Below are 13,010 nucleotides of genomic sequence, written 5' to 3' on the forward strand. Positions count from 1 at the left end.
TAGAAAACGGTGCAAACATTACGACAAAGTGACAAACAGATTCTCGCCGACGACAAAATTCACCATAAATCGAAATATTGTGCTAGAGACTTCCAATTTGTTGCAAAATGAAGATAAATGATTGAATATTACTAGAATGTAAGAGTTTTAGCTTGCTTGCGTTTTTCGATCATTTTGGTCGAGTCAAAATTGACTGAAGGTTGAAATTTTGTTATTGTGATTTATATGAAAATATTTCAAAACTGATAAAAGCTACAACCATGAGTTGTTTTTTGTTGTATTCTACATGAAATTGCAATTTTCATATATAAAACTTTATGCAACAACTAATATAAAATGGTGCAAACATTACGACAAAGTGACAAATGTTCTGCTGAGTTACTTGGACGTAAGGGAAAAGTTTTTAAATTCACCATAAATCAAAAATATTGTGCTGAGAGACTTCCAATTGGTTGCAAAATGAAGGTAAATGATTGAATATTACTAGAATGTAAGTTTTAGCTTACAATTGCGTTTTTCGACCATTTCGGTTGAGTCAAAGTTGACCGAAGGTTGAAATTTTGGCACTTATCGTGATTTATATAAAAATATTTCAAAACTGATAAAAGCTACATCCATGGGGTTGTTTTTTAATGTATTTTACATGAAATTGCGCACATTTTCATATATAAAACTTTATGTAACGGCTAATATAAAACAGTGCAAAAATTACAAAAAAATGACAAAAGAATTTCTGAAATTTTCAGCCGAGTTACCACGCGGACGTAAGGAAAAAGTTTGTATTTTTAAAAATTCACCATAAATCGAAATATTGTGCTAGAGACTTCCAATTTGTTGCAAAATGAAGGTAAATGATTGAATATTACTAGAATGTAAGAGTTTTAGCTTACAGCTGCGTTTTTCGACCATTTCGGTCAAGTCAAAGTTGACCGAAGTTTGAAATTTTTTTGTAGTCGACGTACGGTACGTCCACTCATCACCCGACAGACAACTTTAGTCGACTTACGATACGTCCAGTTGGCGTTTAAGGGTTAACCAGATTTTTGGTGCCGGTAAATGATTTTCAGTGCCAGTATGCAATTTATCAGTGTCGGCAAGCAGTTTATCTGTGTCAGTTAGCGGTTTATTGGTATAGGCAAGCGGTTTATCGGCTCCGGAAGTAGTTTTTGGTGCTGGTAAGTGGTTTATTGTCACCGGAAAGCGGTTTATCAGTCTTGATAAGCGGTTTATCAGCACTGGTAAGTGGTTAACGGCACCATTAAGCGGTTTATCAGTGCTATTATCGCTCGGCTGGGAACAGAACCCCTGCCGTTAACCAGGGGACTGCCTACTGTTCTCCGGTGTGGATGTCTGCTTCTGCCAGAGATTTATCTCTTTTAGATAGAGTGGGTTGTTTCCTAATAGCAGTTATGACTTGGACCATTGACAGATGGTCTCTTGTTTGTCACTTTTTCATAAGTTGTATTTCAACAGAGATCTTTCACACTCACAATTGATCCCTGGGCCCCTTTACCTGCTGAGAGAAACCAGATTCACTGAACAGCAGCACCAATATGCAGTAGATGTGCCTCGCTGTCAAACTTCTCAGTTCCAGAGGTCCTTATTCCTCACACCATTGAACTGTGGAACAGCCTCCAAGAGGATGTCGTGCAATTGGGACTTAAGAAGTTGAAGCGAAGATGCAATGCATTACTACCCTAATACTATTTTCCTTGCATTTTAATATATTTTATTAATTTATTGATTTATTAATTTATCTTTTCTTTTTTAATAAGTGGGATCTCTTGTTTTTCTGTATTTCCCTTTACCTCCTCTTACTTCTCCCTAATGTGAATATAATATTCTTTGGAAGCTTGAATTGCAAGTTATCAGCCCCCATGGGCTTGTTCCATATGAAAACGTTTCATCTTCTGACTACTACTACTACTACTACTACTAAATAATAATAAATAATTAATAATAATAATAATAATAATAATAATAATAGGGAATTTTTACTTAGTGAAAAAACTTTTTTTTTTTTTTTACAAGTTGCTTGTGTATGTGTTGGTTTGGTGTCTAGCACCTTCCTCTTTATTGGATCCTCTGACATTTTGGCCAAAGTTAAACATTTGATAGCCACCATAGGAAGAGCCTCCAGCCTCACTTTCAGGTTGACTTCCTACTTCATAACCTGAAGAATAGGGGAGCTATCACATGAGGTTCTTTCAATATCCTGCCTTTGACCTATTTTCAGGGATGCTCGGTGTGTGTATCATATGGGCCCCCACTTCTTTCTTCCCAGCTTGGTCAGCGAGCTCACAAAAAAAAGTTAGGCTTTTCCGCCACACAAGTAGATGAGGAACCTAGGTAATTCCACCTTCTCTGGTTGTCATCCGTACTGGGGGCAGGGGGTTTGCCAGTTGAAGGATTTTCAGCAGTTTGCCCCCTCTTGTTATGTCAGGTCCCACTAGGAACCCAGGATATCACTTCACACCACATTTGCTGGAATAACACCACATTTGCCAGATATTCCTTAGGATGTAAGTTGGCCTTTCAGGAAAGTTAGAGAGGCAAGTATCCTTCAAGGCACTTGTAGGATCTCTGCAAGTGGTGAAACTTCACCTACCATCAGTTGATTTCATCTCTACAAGGAGCGTATTTTTATAAATGTTTGAGTTCTTGGTAGCAGAGGAGTGCAGAGCTAGGGTTATTTAAAATCTTTGAAGGAAGGTCATCATCTGGATTTTTGGAGGCTAACCCCGGCTTTCAGTCTGGCTGGCTCCATTCACATGCTCCAGATGGAAGAGGTTTGCTGCCTTAGATGAGGAGGTGAAACAGATGATGGCCAACCAGGTAGTACAGGGGTATAATGAGCAACACTTGTTTTTAGTTTTATTTCTTTAAACTTTGTTTCAAATGGAAACTGTAGCCTCAGTTAGATGCTTCATTGGAAGAGGAGACTTTTGCATTTACTAATGTGAAGGCAGCATATTTCTCTGTATTGGTGCATCTAGTGTCCAGGAAGTCCTTTGACTTATGTGAAAAGGAAGAACAGTCACATGCCCTCTATTTTGGTGTTACAACTTGCTCAGTTTTTACCAGGATTTCTGTGTCAGTGGTAGCTTGGGTCTACAATTACATTATTTGTCTTCAAAGGTATCTTCTTTCAAGCTGACAAAAGTGTGATCTGGAACTGGTGGTGAGGGTTACTTATTCGTGCATGGACATGAGACTAGTGCAGCTCTTGTTTGTCCCACCATTAGAGAAGATTCTCAGGCTAATGATTTTTATCAAGTCTTGTGACACCACAGGCCAAGGTGTCTCAAGAGTTGATAAAAATCATTAGTCTGAGAATCTTCTCTAATGCTGGGACAAACAAGAGCTGCACTAGTCTCATGTTTCCCTTAAAGTTAATCCTTCACATTTGGGTTTGGATCACAGCATCACATCAGCAAGCACAAACTTGAAAGTGTGCTTGAGAGATATTAAAAAGCCTCAGGAAGTTCTAAACAAAATTTAAATATACTGTTGATTAGAGCACACTAAGAATAGTGCATTGCAATTACCGTTTTCTTCATAGTACTCCAATAAAATTCTATGAAACATTGATATGACTAGTGTTAATGTGTCCCCTCCCTGTAATTTGGTCATGTTCACACCATTTTTTAAATGTGAAAATTTTGAATTAAACTAATGCTCCAGCTTAGACTATTTTTATGGAATCTTGTACTTACTGTAGTAACATCATGCTAACAGAAAGTGCTAGTATGAGGAATTTTGTAGTAGATGGTAATTTTATTTGCAGAAATGCCAGAAAAAATTAAGTATAGCATATTAAAGTATGTTTAAGCAGTTTTTATATATTTCTTAAGGCACAATAATCACAAAAAAGCATTGTGCTTATCTTGTAATGAATTTCTATCTTGCCTGTTGTCTACATTGCATATCCTCATGTTAGTAAACTAGTCAATTTTATCCCTGCCTTTACTTGTAGGTGGCTGGTGTTTTGTGTCAGCAGCTTGTAATGTATGCTGATATGATGAAAACTACTGAGAATGAAAATGATATATTAAAACAAGCCCTTCCATGGACTTTGAAGACAAGCACATTCATAAGTTCCCATTTCAAAGAAAAGTGTAATGCTGTCTTTCATATTTATAGTGTTGGTAAGTTTTATTTGACTTTTTTGTCGTAATTAAAGCTGCTAAAAGTTTTTGTTGGTTTCTGGAACATGTATGTTTTGAGAATAAAATTTAATATTGACATGATGGCAAAGGCTTAAGCTTTACTGAAATATGGTTCCTGATTAAAATGTCCTTGAGGAAGAAGCTACGGTAAGTTCAGGAGAATGTCAAAGTAAGAAATGATTTGCCTTACTATACCAATATTGTGTGATGATTTCACATTGTATTTTCTGTCTTCGTTGCTGATTATATTCTGTAAACAGCTGCTGGAGAAATTTACTCATTGTTTTTCTTGTGTTATCCTTTGAGTTAAGTTTTTCTTTTTGTTGTAATATTTTATAGCCGTTCTTAAATGCCTTCCAGGGTGTGGAAAAAGGTAAAATGTTAAGTACCTGTTTCATCTGGTATTTATATGTGTGTGTTTGTATGATAGTATAAATTTTCTTTTGGAAGTGGTTTTCATTGTTGTCATTTATTCAAATCTTATCCTGGAAAAGGTTGGTTCTAAACCAGTCCAATTCTCTTTGTGTGAGTCAGTCAAATGATAAAATGGCTTTTTCTTATGTAAACACAAACCATTGCCTTTTTGTAGAAGTACCCTTCAGCACAAGTGAGAAACAGTCCTTTAACTTGGTAGCAAGGTGGGTTAACTGGTGGTTAATGGTGAGTGATGGAGTACTCCTCACTCCTACCATCACCAAGCACTTTTCCTTTGGCCACTGTTGAGCGAAGACATTCAGCTGCACTACTACTTATTGCTAAATTGAACTTGGTGTGTTTTGGTTTTATTATTTACATGGAAAGTAGTGTCAGGAATGCTCAACCTGCCATCCCAGTGTGTTTTAGTGTAGTGGCTCAACATCTGTGCCTTTCTGGAAGCATGAAAAGTTGAATCAGCAGTACCTTCTTGTTTGGTACGTATGCAGTCCCTGAACTGTGCATATACAAACATGAGGTTTGCATGCAACAGGCCTCCTTTAGAAGTACTCACAGGTGCTGGGATTGTGGCGGAATTCAAAAACACAAAAACAACACACAATACAGATACATAGAACATATAACAGACACACAACACTCACCCTGATCCTCTTGCTGGGAGATGGATTAAGGTGTCCACAACAACACAGCGCAAAAACCACACAAACAAAACTGAAAACAGACTCTCAACCAACAACGAGCAAAAAGAAAGAGACACATGCACCATCAATGTGGCTCTCTCTCTCTCTCTCTCTCTCTCTCTCTCTCTCTCTCTCTCTCTCTCTCTCTCTCTCTCTCTCTCTCTCACTCAAAACTTACGTTACTTTACAAAACCATTTCAAACAGCAGACTAAAACACTCTCTCTCTCTCTCTCTCTCTCTCTCTCTCTCTCTCTCTCTCTCTCTCTCTCTCTCTCTCAAAACTTACGTTACTTTACAAAACCATTTCAAACGCAGACTAAAACACACACACACACACACACACTCTCTCTCTCTCTCTCTCTCTCTCTCTCTCTCTCTCTCTCTCTCTCTCTCTCTCTCTCTCTCTCTCTCTCTCTCTCTCTGGCCTTGGGTTGTCTACTTTTTAACATATTTTTCAAATGCCAGTGGTACTAGTAGTTGACCCACTGTCATGTAAGAGGCCATGTAAAGTTTAAGGGGTTGAGTCACTGCTGCCATCTTGTTTGATGTGTGTGCACAGTGCTGAACAGTGCACTTACAAAAAGGGTCTTTGCACTGGTTCTCTGTCGTGTGACAGCCACGAGAGAGGTTCTGCTTCCTTGGCTAGTGCTTGAGTATTAGTGCATGCAATAATATTTGCAGCCATGAGTTTGGTTTCAACCAGTAGTATTACCCATGATTTTTAGAAGTTAGAGTTAACCTAAAAATAATTTATGTGCAAAGGTCTGTAGATTGGTGGAACAAGATATTAAGCAATTACAACTACCACAGATTCTTCCCCCCCCCTTTTTTTTAAGTACTGTTAGGTCTAATTGTTTATGTCCACAGTCTAAGAGAGCTCAGGGAGAATCCAGCTCATGCATTAAGGAATATGCTTAATCCTGGGATTTTTTTTTTATTCCTTTCAGAACCCATGTAGCAGATTTGGTACTTAGATCATTTGGCACTTTGTGAGCTTATTGATGCCAGGGAAGTCACTGCTGCTTTTTTGTTGAACCTGATCATCAGTTGAGGTTTTATTAGGATTCACTCAGGAGGTTTGGAAGTTTTTCCAACTAATGTGGTTGCAGCTTGCTTATGGTGCTTTGAATCGGGTTAACATCTGGTTAGAGGGATCCCTACCCTCCAGCAGTCAAGCAAACCATTTCCTTATTACTGTAGGAGATGCCTTAGCAATACTAGTCATGGCTCCTTTGACAATGGCAATGACAAACCTAGCTAAGACCAGTTCTCTAGCTGCAGGAGAAGCATGACTAGCTAGGGGCAGGAGGGAAATCCTGTGTTTTCCTTACTTCTTCACCTCATCGCTTTGTCACCTGTGTTTTGCTTCAGTTTGCCTAAAGCAGACTTGGTTGAGCCAGTGCTACCCTCTTGTTTTGTGTGTTCACAGTCCTCGGACCATATACACACAGTTAGGAGGTTTGCATGAGACAGCTCTCAAGTCAGTACTCACTGGTACCGTGCTTGTGATCATGCTGCTCCCTGCTTGGCCTGTGTCTTGCCACTGACCCCAGGGTTGTGTTCCATAACCACATATACCTGTTCATGCTTACACTTTACTAGTTCAGGTGTTACCAAACAAAAGTGTCATGTTAGTCAGCTGACCACAGCTCAGAACTCCGTTTAGGGTATGAGTCCTCCATGGGTTTAGTGCATCAACTGGTACTGGCTTTACTGATGTATTCCTTTGTCCTCTGAGCAGGTATTGGAGCAGCTGGTATAGGACCCTTGAAGTACGACCACATTGTCTGAAGTGGGCTGTCTATCAGTTCAAAGCTCTTGGCTTAAGCCTGGCAAACAGCTCTGTGGGTATTTGTAAGTTTCCACCCTTGCTTTCAGCCTAGACCTATCTGAGTGGTATTTTCATGCTGTATTCAGTCTGTACAGTCAGTATATACTGTACTTGACAATTCAGGTATCAAACCACTAATGTTGAAGACTGTACATGCATTAAATTGTGTAATCTTTCCTTAAAGATGATGAAGTGAAACATAGTTAGGTCCTAGTGTGGGTTGTGGTGACGTGGGACATTTTGGTCCTTGTTAGAATCACTGATTACCATTAGTAATGGAGTAGCAGTGATGTTCAAGCTCATGGGGTGTGGAGGTGGTGAACTGAGGTGGTGAAGTCATAGGGCTGTGGAGGACAGCACGGGGTAAGTTGGAGTGAATGAGGCAAGGATGAGGACACAGATAATGGTGCCATGTGCTCTCCCAGACAACTCTTCAGTCTGCCTTCCTGACCAGAGTTGCATCTGGCAAGTTTACAACATAAATCCTCTATGGCCCTGTTGTACATCAGGTGTAACTGACTAAATGGGTTACATTCAGGGGTAAGGGTACTGAGTTACTCGATCAGTGCATCTGCATATGCCTTGAGATCTGAGAGGTTTGCAGTTTTTTTTAGGTGACTGTATCCTTCTTGTCGTCCTCTTCATCAGCTGAGCCCCCCTGAACTTTGGACCACCTTGTTGTGGTGAGGGGCTTTTGAACCCCAGGAAATTGTTCCTGGGTTTGAGTTCAAGAGTTCTGTATACTGTATATTTATTGTTACTCAGTTTGGATTAAATCTTGTGGAAATTTCCATTTTTGGTCAAATTTATTTGACCTGATAAATAGGGAAAGATATTATAGCTGGAACTGGGATAATATCTGAAGCTAATGGTGGAAACTGTGGTAGGGTCACCAACTACTCGATAATGTTTGGACCTGAGGGATATTAATGGGATTATTCACAGTGATGCCTCAAGGGTAGAACTACTCTGCAGAGGTGGGCCATGGATTCCCAGGAGTGGTCTGGTTCTGGGGGATAAGTCTCTTGGCATTCTGTCCAGTTTGCCCATAATATGGTTAGGGTAGGGATGGCTGTATTCTTGTAATACTCTGTCCCAGCAAGCAGGTTTGGCTTACACTTGAGGTGCCCTAATTTTGTAGTGTCATCCCTTGTGGGGTAGGGTAGGGAGTGGACATTTGGGAGTCAGCTCTTACTTGTACTATTGGTAGAAGAAAAAACTCCATGAAAGGTTGATATCTTTTTAAGATTTTCAGGATTACTTGTGTATTTTTTTTCCCACATTGATCTTTGAGTAGTTAGAATCGAATACCCCTGGACCTTTTGATGATACCATTTTGGCACAGATGATGACCTGTGTACCCTCCTCTGACAACCTCAGTTTGGACACAGCTAGGAAACTTTCTAGTGTAATTATTATAAAACCCTACACTCCAGCATTGGGCGAAGGGAAATTCACAAGAAATCTATGTGAAATAGGACTTGGTATATGTGAAACCTCTTCTTATGATAAATATTTAACCTTTAATCTGAAAGATTCTAATTGTTACATTTTTAATGTGTTGTGAAGTGTTATGGCTGAGAGTGTAAAGTATCATCTGAAGGTTGGGGAAAACTGACAGAGAGTAAAATTAAAAGCATTATCGCATCTTGGAGGAGGTGAAGTATACTGCTCAGTACATGATTTTGAAATCACTGCAAGGGAATGATATTTGCACCTCAGCTGATGATGTATTCAGAAGAGAAACTTGTAAAAGAATTAAAAGATCAAGGTGTGATTAGAAGTGAAGGAATGAAGATCGTCAACGGAGCCATAATTCCACTTCAAATTTAATTATTACATTCAGTTCTACCCATTTACTTAATGTAGTAGAAGCATCATGATTACATTTTAAGGCTGATCAGTATATTCCAAGACTGAGGAGATGTTTTTATTGTCAAGAATATGGTCACATCTTAGGATCTTGTAGGCAAAAGTTACAAGGCAAGCCTGCCACATGTCTTAAGTGTAGTGAACCAGAGCATGGTGTATGTTATGAAGAAGCAAAATATATACATTGGGGAGACAATCAGTCATCCTCTTCACAAAATTTTGATGTGCACATCACAGAAAAATAAGTATAGACATTAGGGGTTACAACGCCACAGAGGTGCTTCCTTTCATAATGTTATTAAGGGAAGATTAGTGGCAACATGTGCTCCTGCCACTTTGGAGGCTGCACCAGTAATTTCTGGCACTTCAGCCTCTTCGGAGGCTGTGCCAGCAATTTCTGGTACTCCTGCCTCTCCGGAGGCTGCGCCAGTCATCTCTGGCACTCCTGGCTCTTCAGACGCCGTGCCAGACATGCTTGGCATTCCCGTCTCTGGAGGCTGTGCCAGGTAAACCTGGTGTGCCCCTGATCCCAACCCCTTGACAAAGTGGGGGCTTACAGATCCACTGCAGGGACTGAATGCACTTTTATACCTTCCACCTCTCCAGTGGGTTCAGCCAAGCATTGGGAATCTTTTGTCCTTTTATGCCTCCCTCTATTAAGTTTTCTTGCTTCTCTCTTCCACTGTCATTGATGACATTTGCACAGCAGTGAAATATAATAAAGACTGCTCTTATAACTTAGGTGGAGGGTGGAGGTGGACAGCATGCCTCTCCACCTGTAAAACTGGAGTATTTGACATGGTCGAACGAGGTGAAACTTTTATGTCAAACTGCTCTCAGTGCTGGATGCTATCTTGATGGACTGACAACCTCTAAGGCACTGAGTGTATGATGTACAGACACTACCATACTTAAGAACTTTCAACTTATGAACTACCAGAGATACGAACAGACAGGGTCACAAGTTAAAATTGTGTTCCGAGCGCTCCTCTTGTCCACCCATAAGTTCAAGTTTTGCATTGGGTGCCTATTCTGCTAGTGAGAGTTTTTGCAAAGAATAGAAGAACATGAGGAGGAAGAAGAACCTGTTCCTTTAAGCCAGGGGTGGGCAAACTTTTCAGTGTAAGGGCCACATTAAAAAAAATAAAATTTTACTGGGCCGCATAGTATATTTTCCAGTATAATTGATATCTAAAATAGCCAAAATATATGGTTTTCAAAGCGAAAATGCAATAAATTTTCATTTATTAGCATTTTAAAGTACTGTAGACTAGAGGATTCCCATGAAATGCATTTATTTAGAAAAAAAAATTTATTTGAAAAAAAAGCAAAGTAACTCTGTTTAAGAAATAGAAAAATAATATATTTTTATTAATCAATAATTTAGAGTAGAACTTCAAGATAAACATATAAATTAACTAAAAAAATATATTTTATATATTTAGGGAGAAACTTCACATGAAGCATATTTGTTTGAAAACAAAGTAACTCAATTTAAAGACAAGAAATATTTTTATTGATATTTTAAAGCAGTAACTTCACATGAAACATAAATATTTATTAGACAAACAAAGTAGCTCAGCAACTGAGCAACAGAAGGATCAAAATGACTCAGTGAGAATGATGCAACTGACTGCAATCATTTACCAGTTTGTTGAAATTAGGTGTCAAGTTGCTTGTACTGATTCTTAACACTGACTGAAGATTCGAGTCTGTGAGAAGTGACCTGTTCTTTGACTTGTTAACTTTCAATATAGAAAAAGTCTGCTCACATATGTAAGTTGATGCAAATATCACAAACATCGTTCTTGCAAAATTTTTCAGATTTTTAAACTTTTCTGAGTGCAGAGATGCATAAAACTCGACCAGTGGTTTATTTTCAAAGAGCCTCTTTAAAGAGTTGTCGACTTGCAAATCAATCAGTTCTACCTGCAGTTCTTCAGCAGCTGTTTCAACGTCACAGGCAAAAGGTGAGCTGAGCAAATCAAACTGCCCTTCAATTGCCTTGAAATCAGCAAATCTTCTGATAAATTCATCTCTTAGAGCCATCAACTGGGAACTGTATTTGTCTGATAGTGCTTGTGTAACAGTTCGTGTTTTCAACAGAGGAAAATGAACAAAGTTTTGCTCTTTAAGCTGCTTGGCAAAAAGTTGAAGTTTCGATTGAAACGCTTTCACTTCCACATACAATTCATGTGCAAATAAACCTTTGCCTTGTAGTTTTGTGTTTAACTCATTCAGCTTTTGCATAATGTCTACAGCAAATGCAAAATCACAAACCCATTCGTCACACTCCATTTCCCTTGAAAAGTCACAAGAAATGTCTTTCATATTAAAAAACATGACAACCTCTTCTTTAACGTCCCACATCCTCTTCAGTACTTTCCCCATACTTAACCATCGGATATTTGTGTGGTACAGCACATCAGTAAAATCAGCCTCGATGTCTTCCAAGAAGCTTCGGAATTGCCTGTGATTCAGTCCCGTGCTCTTATTAAGTTCACTGCACGCACCACTGGATCCATAACGTGTTTGAGTTTAAAAGATGATCTACAGAGGCTTTCTTGATGTATGATGCAGAGAAAAGACAACACACTGTGCGATGGAAAATCTTCTTTGATTTTATCATTCATCAAGGTCACAAGGCCACAGTGTTTGCCTATGAGTGAAGGAGCACCATCAGTTGTAATACTTGCCAATTTATCCAGGCTTAATCTAGACCTGATTAGACTGTTAATGACACTATTGTATAAATCTTTTCCAGTAACAGTGTCTTTGAGAGACTCCATAGATAACAATTCCTCTGTAATTTCAGTTTTTCGTCAATTCCTCTGATATAAATGAGTACCTGGGCAGTATCCTGAATGTCATTACTCTCATCTAAAGCAATAGAAAACCACTGAAAACTAACACTGGCTGTTAACACCTGTTCTTGAATATTTATTGCAATTGCATCTATGCGACGAACAATAGTTCTTCGTGACAGAGATATGGCTTCCACTTTTGATATGACTTCAGGACACACAACACTGACAGCATCAACCATGCAATCTTTAATAAATTCTGCTTCTGCAAATGACTTATTTTGCTTTGCAATTTTATTTGCCAATACAAAACTTGCCTTTGTCGCATTCCTTTGTAAAGATGAAGTTTTTCAAACACATTTTGTTGTTGCTTCAAACTTTTCATCAGATCAGTTGCCTTCTTTTGCAGTTCTTGCTTTGATAAATTGCTTCCAAAGTTGGTGTGCTTGGTTTGAAAGTGCCGTTTCAAATTGTATTCCTTGAAAACAGCAACTGTATCATGACAAATCAAACATACAGCTTTAACTCCCATCAGTAAAGAAATACCTTTCAGTCCACTCTTTGTTAAATACTCTGCATTCGTCTTCAATTTTTCACTTTTTAGATGGCTTCAATCACTCATTTTGGGTAAAGTTTGAAAGATAATAAAAGCTGTGCTGAAATAAAATGTCCAGCGTCTTCTCTCTGGAATCTGCCAGGACACTGAAATGATTGAATATAAGGCAATAAAATCGTTGGCGCGGTAACAAAGTTACAACGAAAAACGTTTTGTACCATTGAGATTTAATCCCACTGGCCACTGGTAGCAAACGTGTCCAATACACGCAATCCCAGATGCCGAATGCATCTTTATTCAACGATAACAAATTATAGATTAAAAAATGAATAAATAAATAAATAGAATAAGAAAATTAAAATCATGAAAAAATCTATTTCCGTCTGGTTAAAAAAAAATAATGAGTGAGAAAGGATGCAAATAAAATAGAGAAAAATGCCAGAGAGATAAAGAAGCAGAGAGAAAGAGATAAGAAGAGGTCAGGCAAGAGAATAGCCATTTTGTCCGTAAGAAAAGGGCAGGGAAAGAAATAGAGTGAGCGAGAACAATTTTCCGATTACTCACATTCTGATTTTAAAATACTGGTTATAAAATCCTTTTGGACATTCAATATTCAATATTTGGAGGGCCGCATGCGGCCCGCGGGCTGTAGTTTGCCCACC

The 13,010-nt window shown here is 38.7% G+C and overlaps 1 protein-coding gene across 1 annotated transcript in view; it reads left to right on the top strand.

The window, feature by feature from the left end:
- Positions 1 to 13,010, top strand: part of LOC136842587 (uncharacterized) — a 441,719-nt gene that overhangs the window by 142,299 nt on the left and 286,410 nt on the right. Inside the window, 1 exon segment of the mRNA XM_067110134.1 lies at positions 3,977 to 4,148. Within this exon segment, the coding sequence (XP_066966235.1) occupies positions 3,977 to 4,148 (172 nt within the window).

The sequence above is a fragment of the Macrobrachium rosenbergii genome, chromosome 10, assembly GCF_040412425.1.
Source record: "Macrobrachium rosenbergii isolate ZJJX-2024 chromosome 10, ASM4041242v1, whole genome shotgun sequence".
NCBI lineage: Eukaryota > Metazoa > Arthropoda > Malacostraca > Decapoda > Palaemonidae > Macrobrachium > Macrobrachium rosenbergii.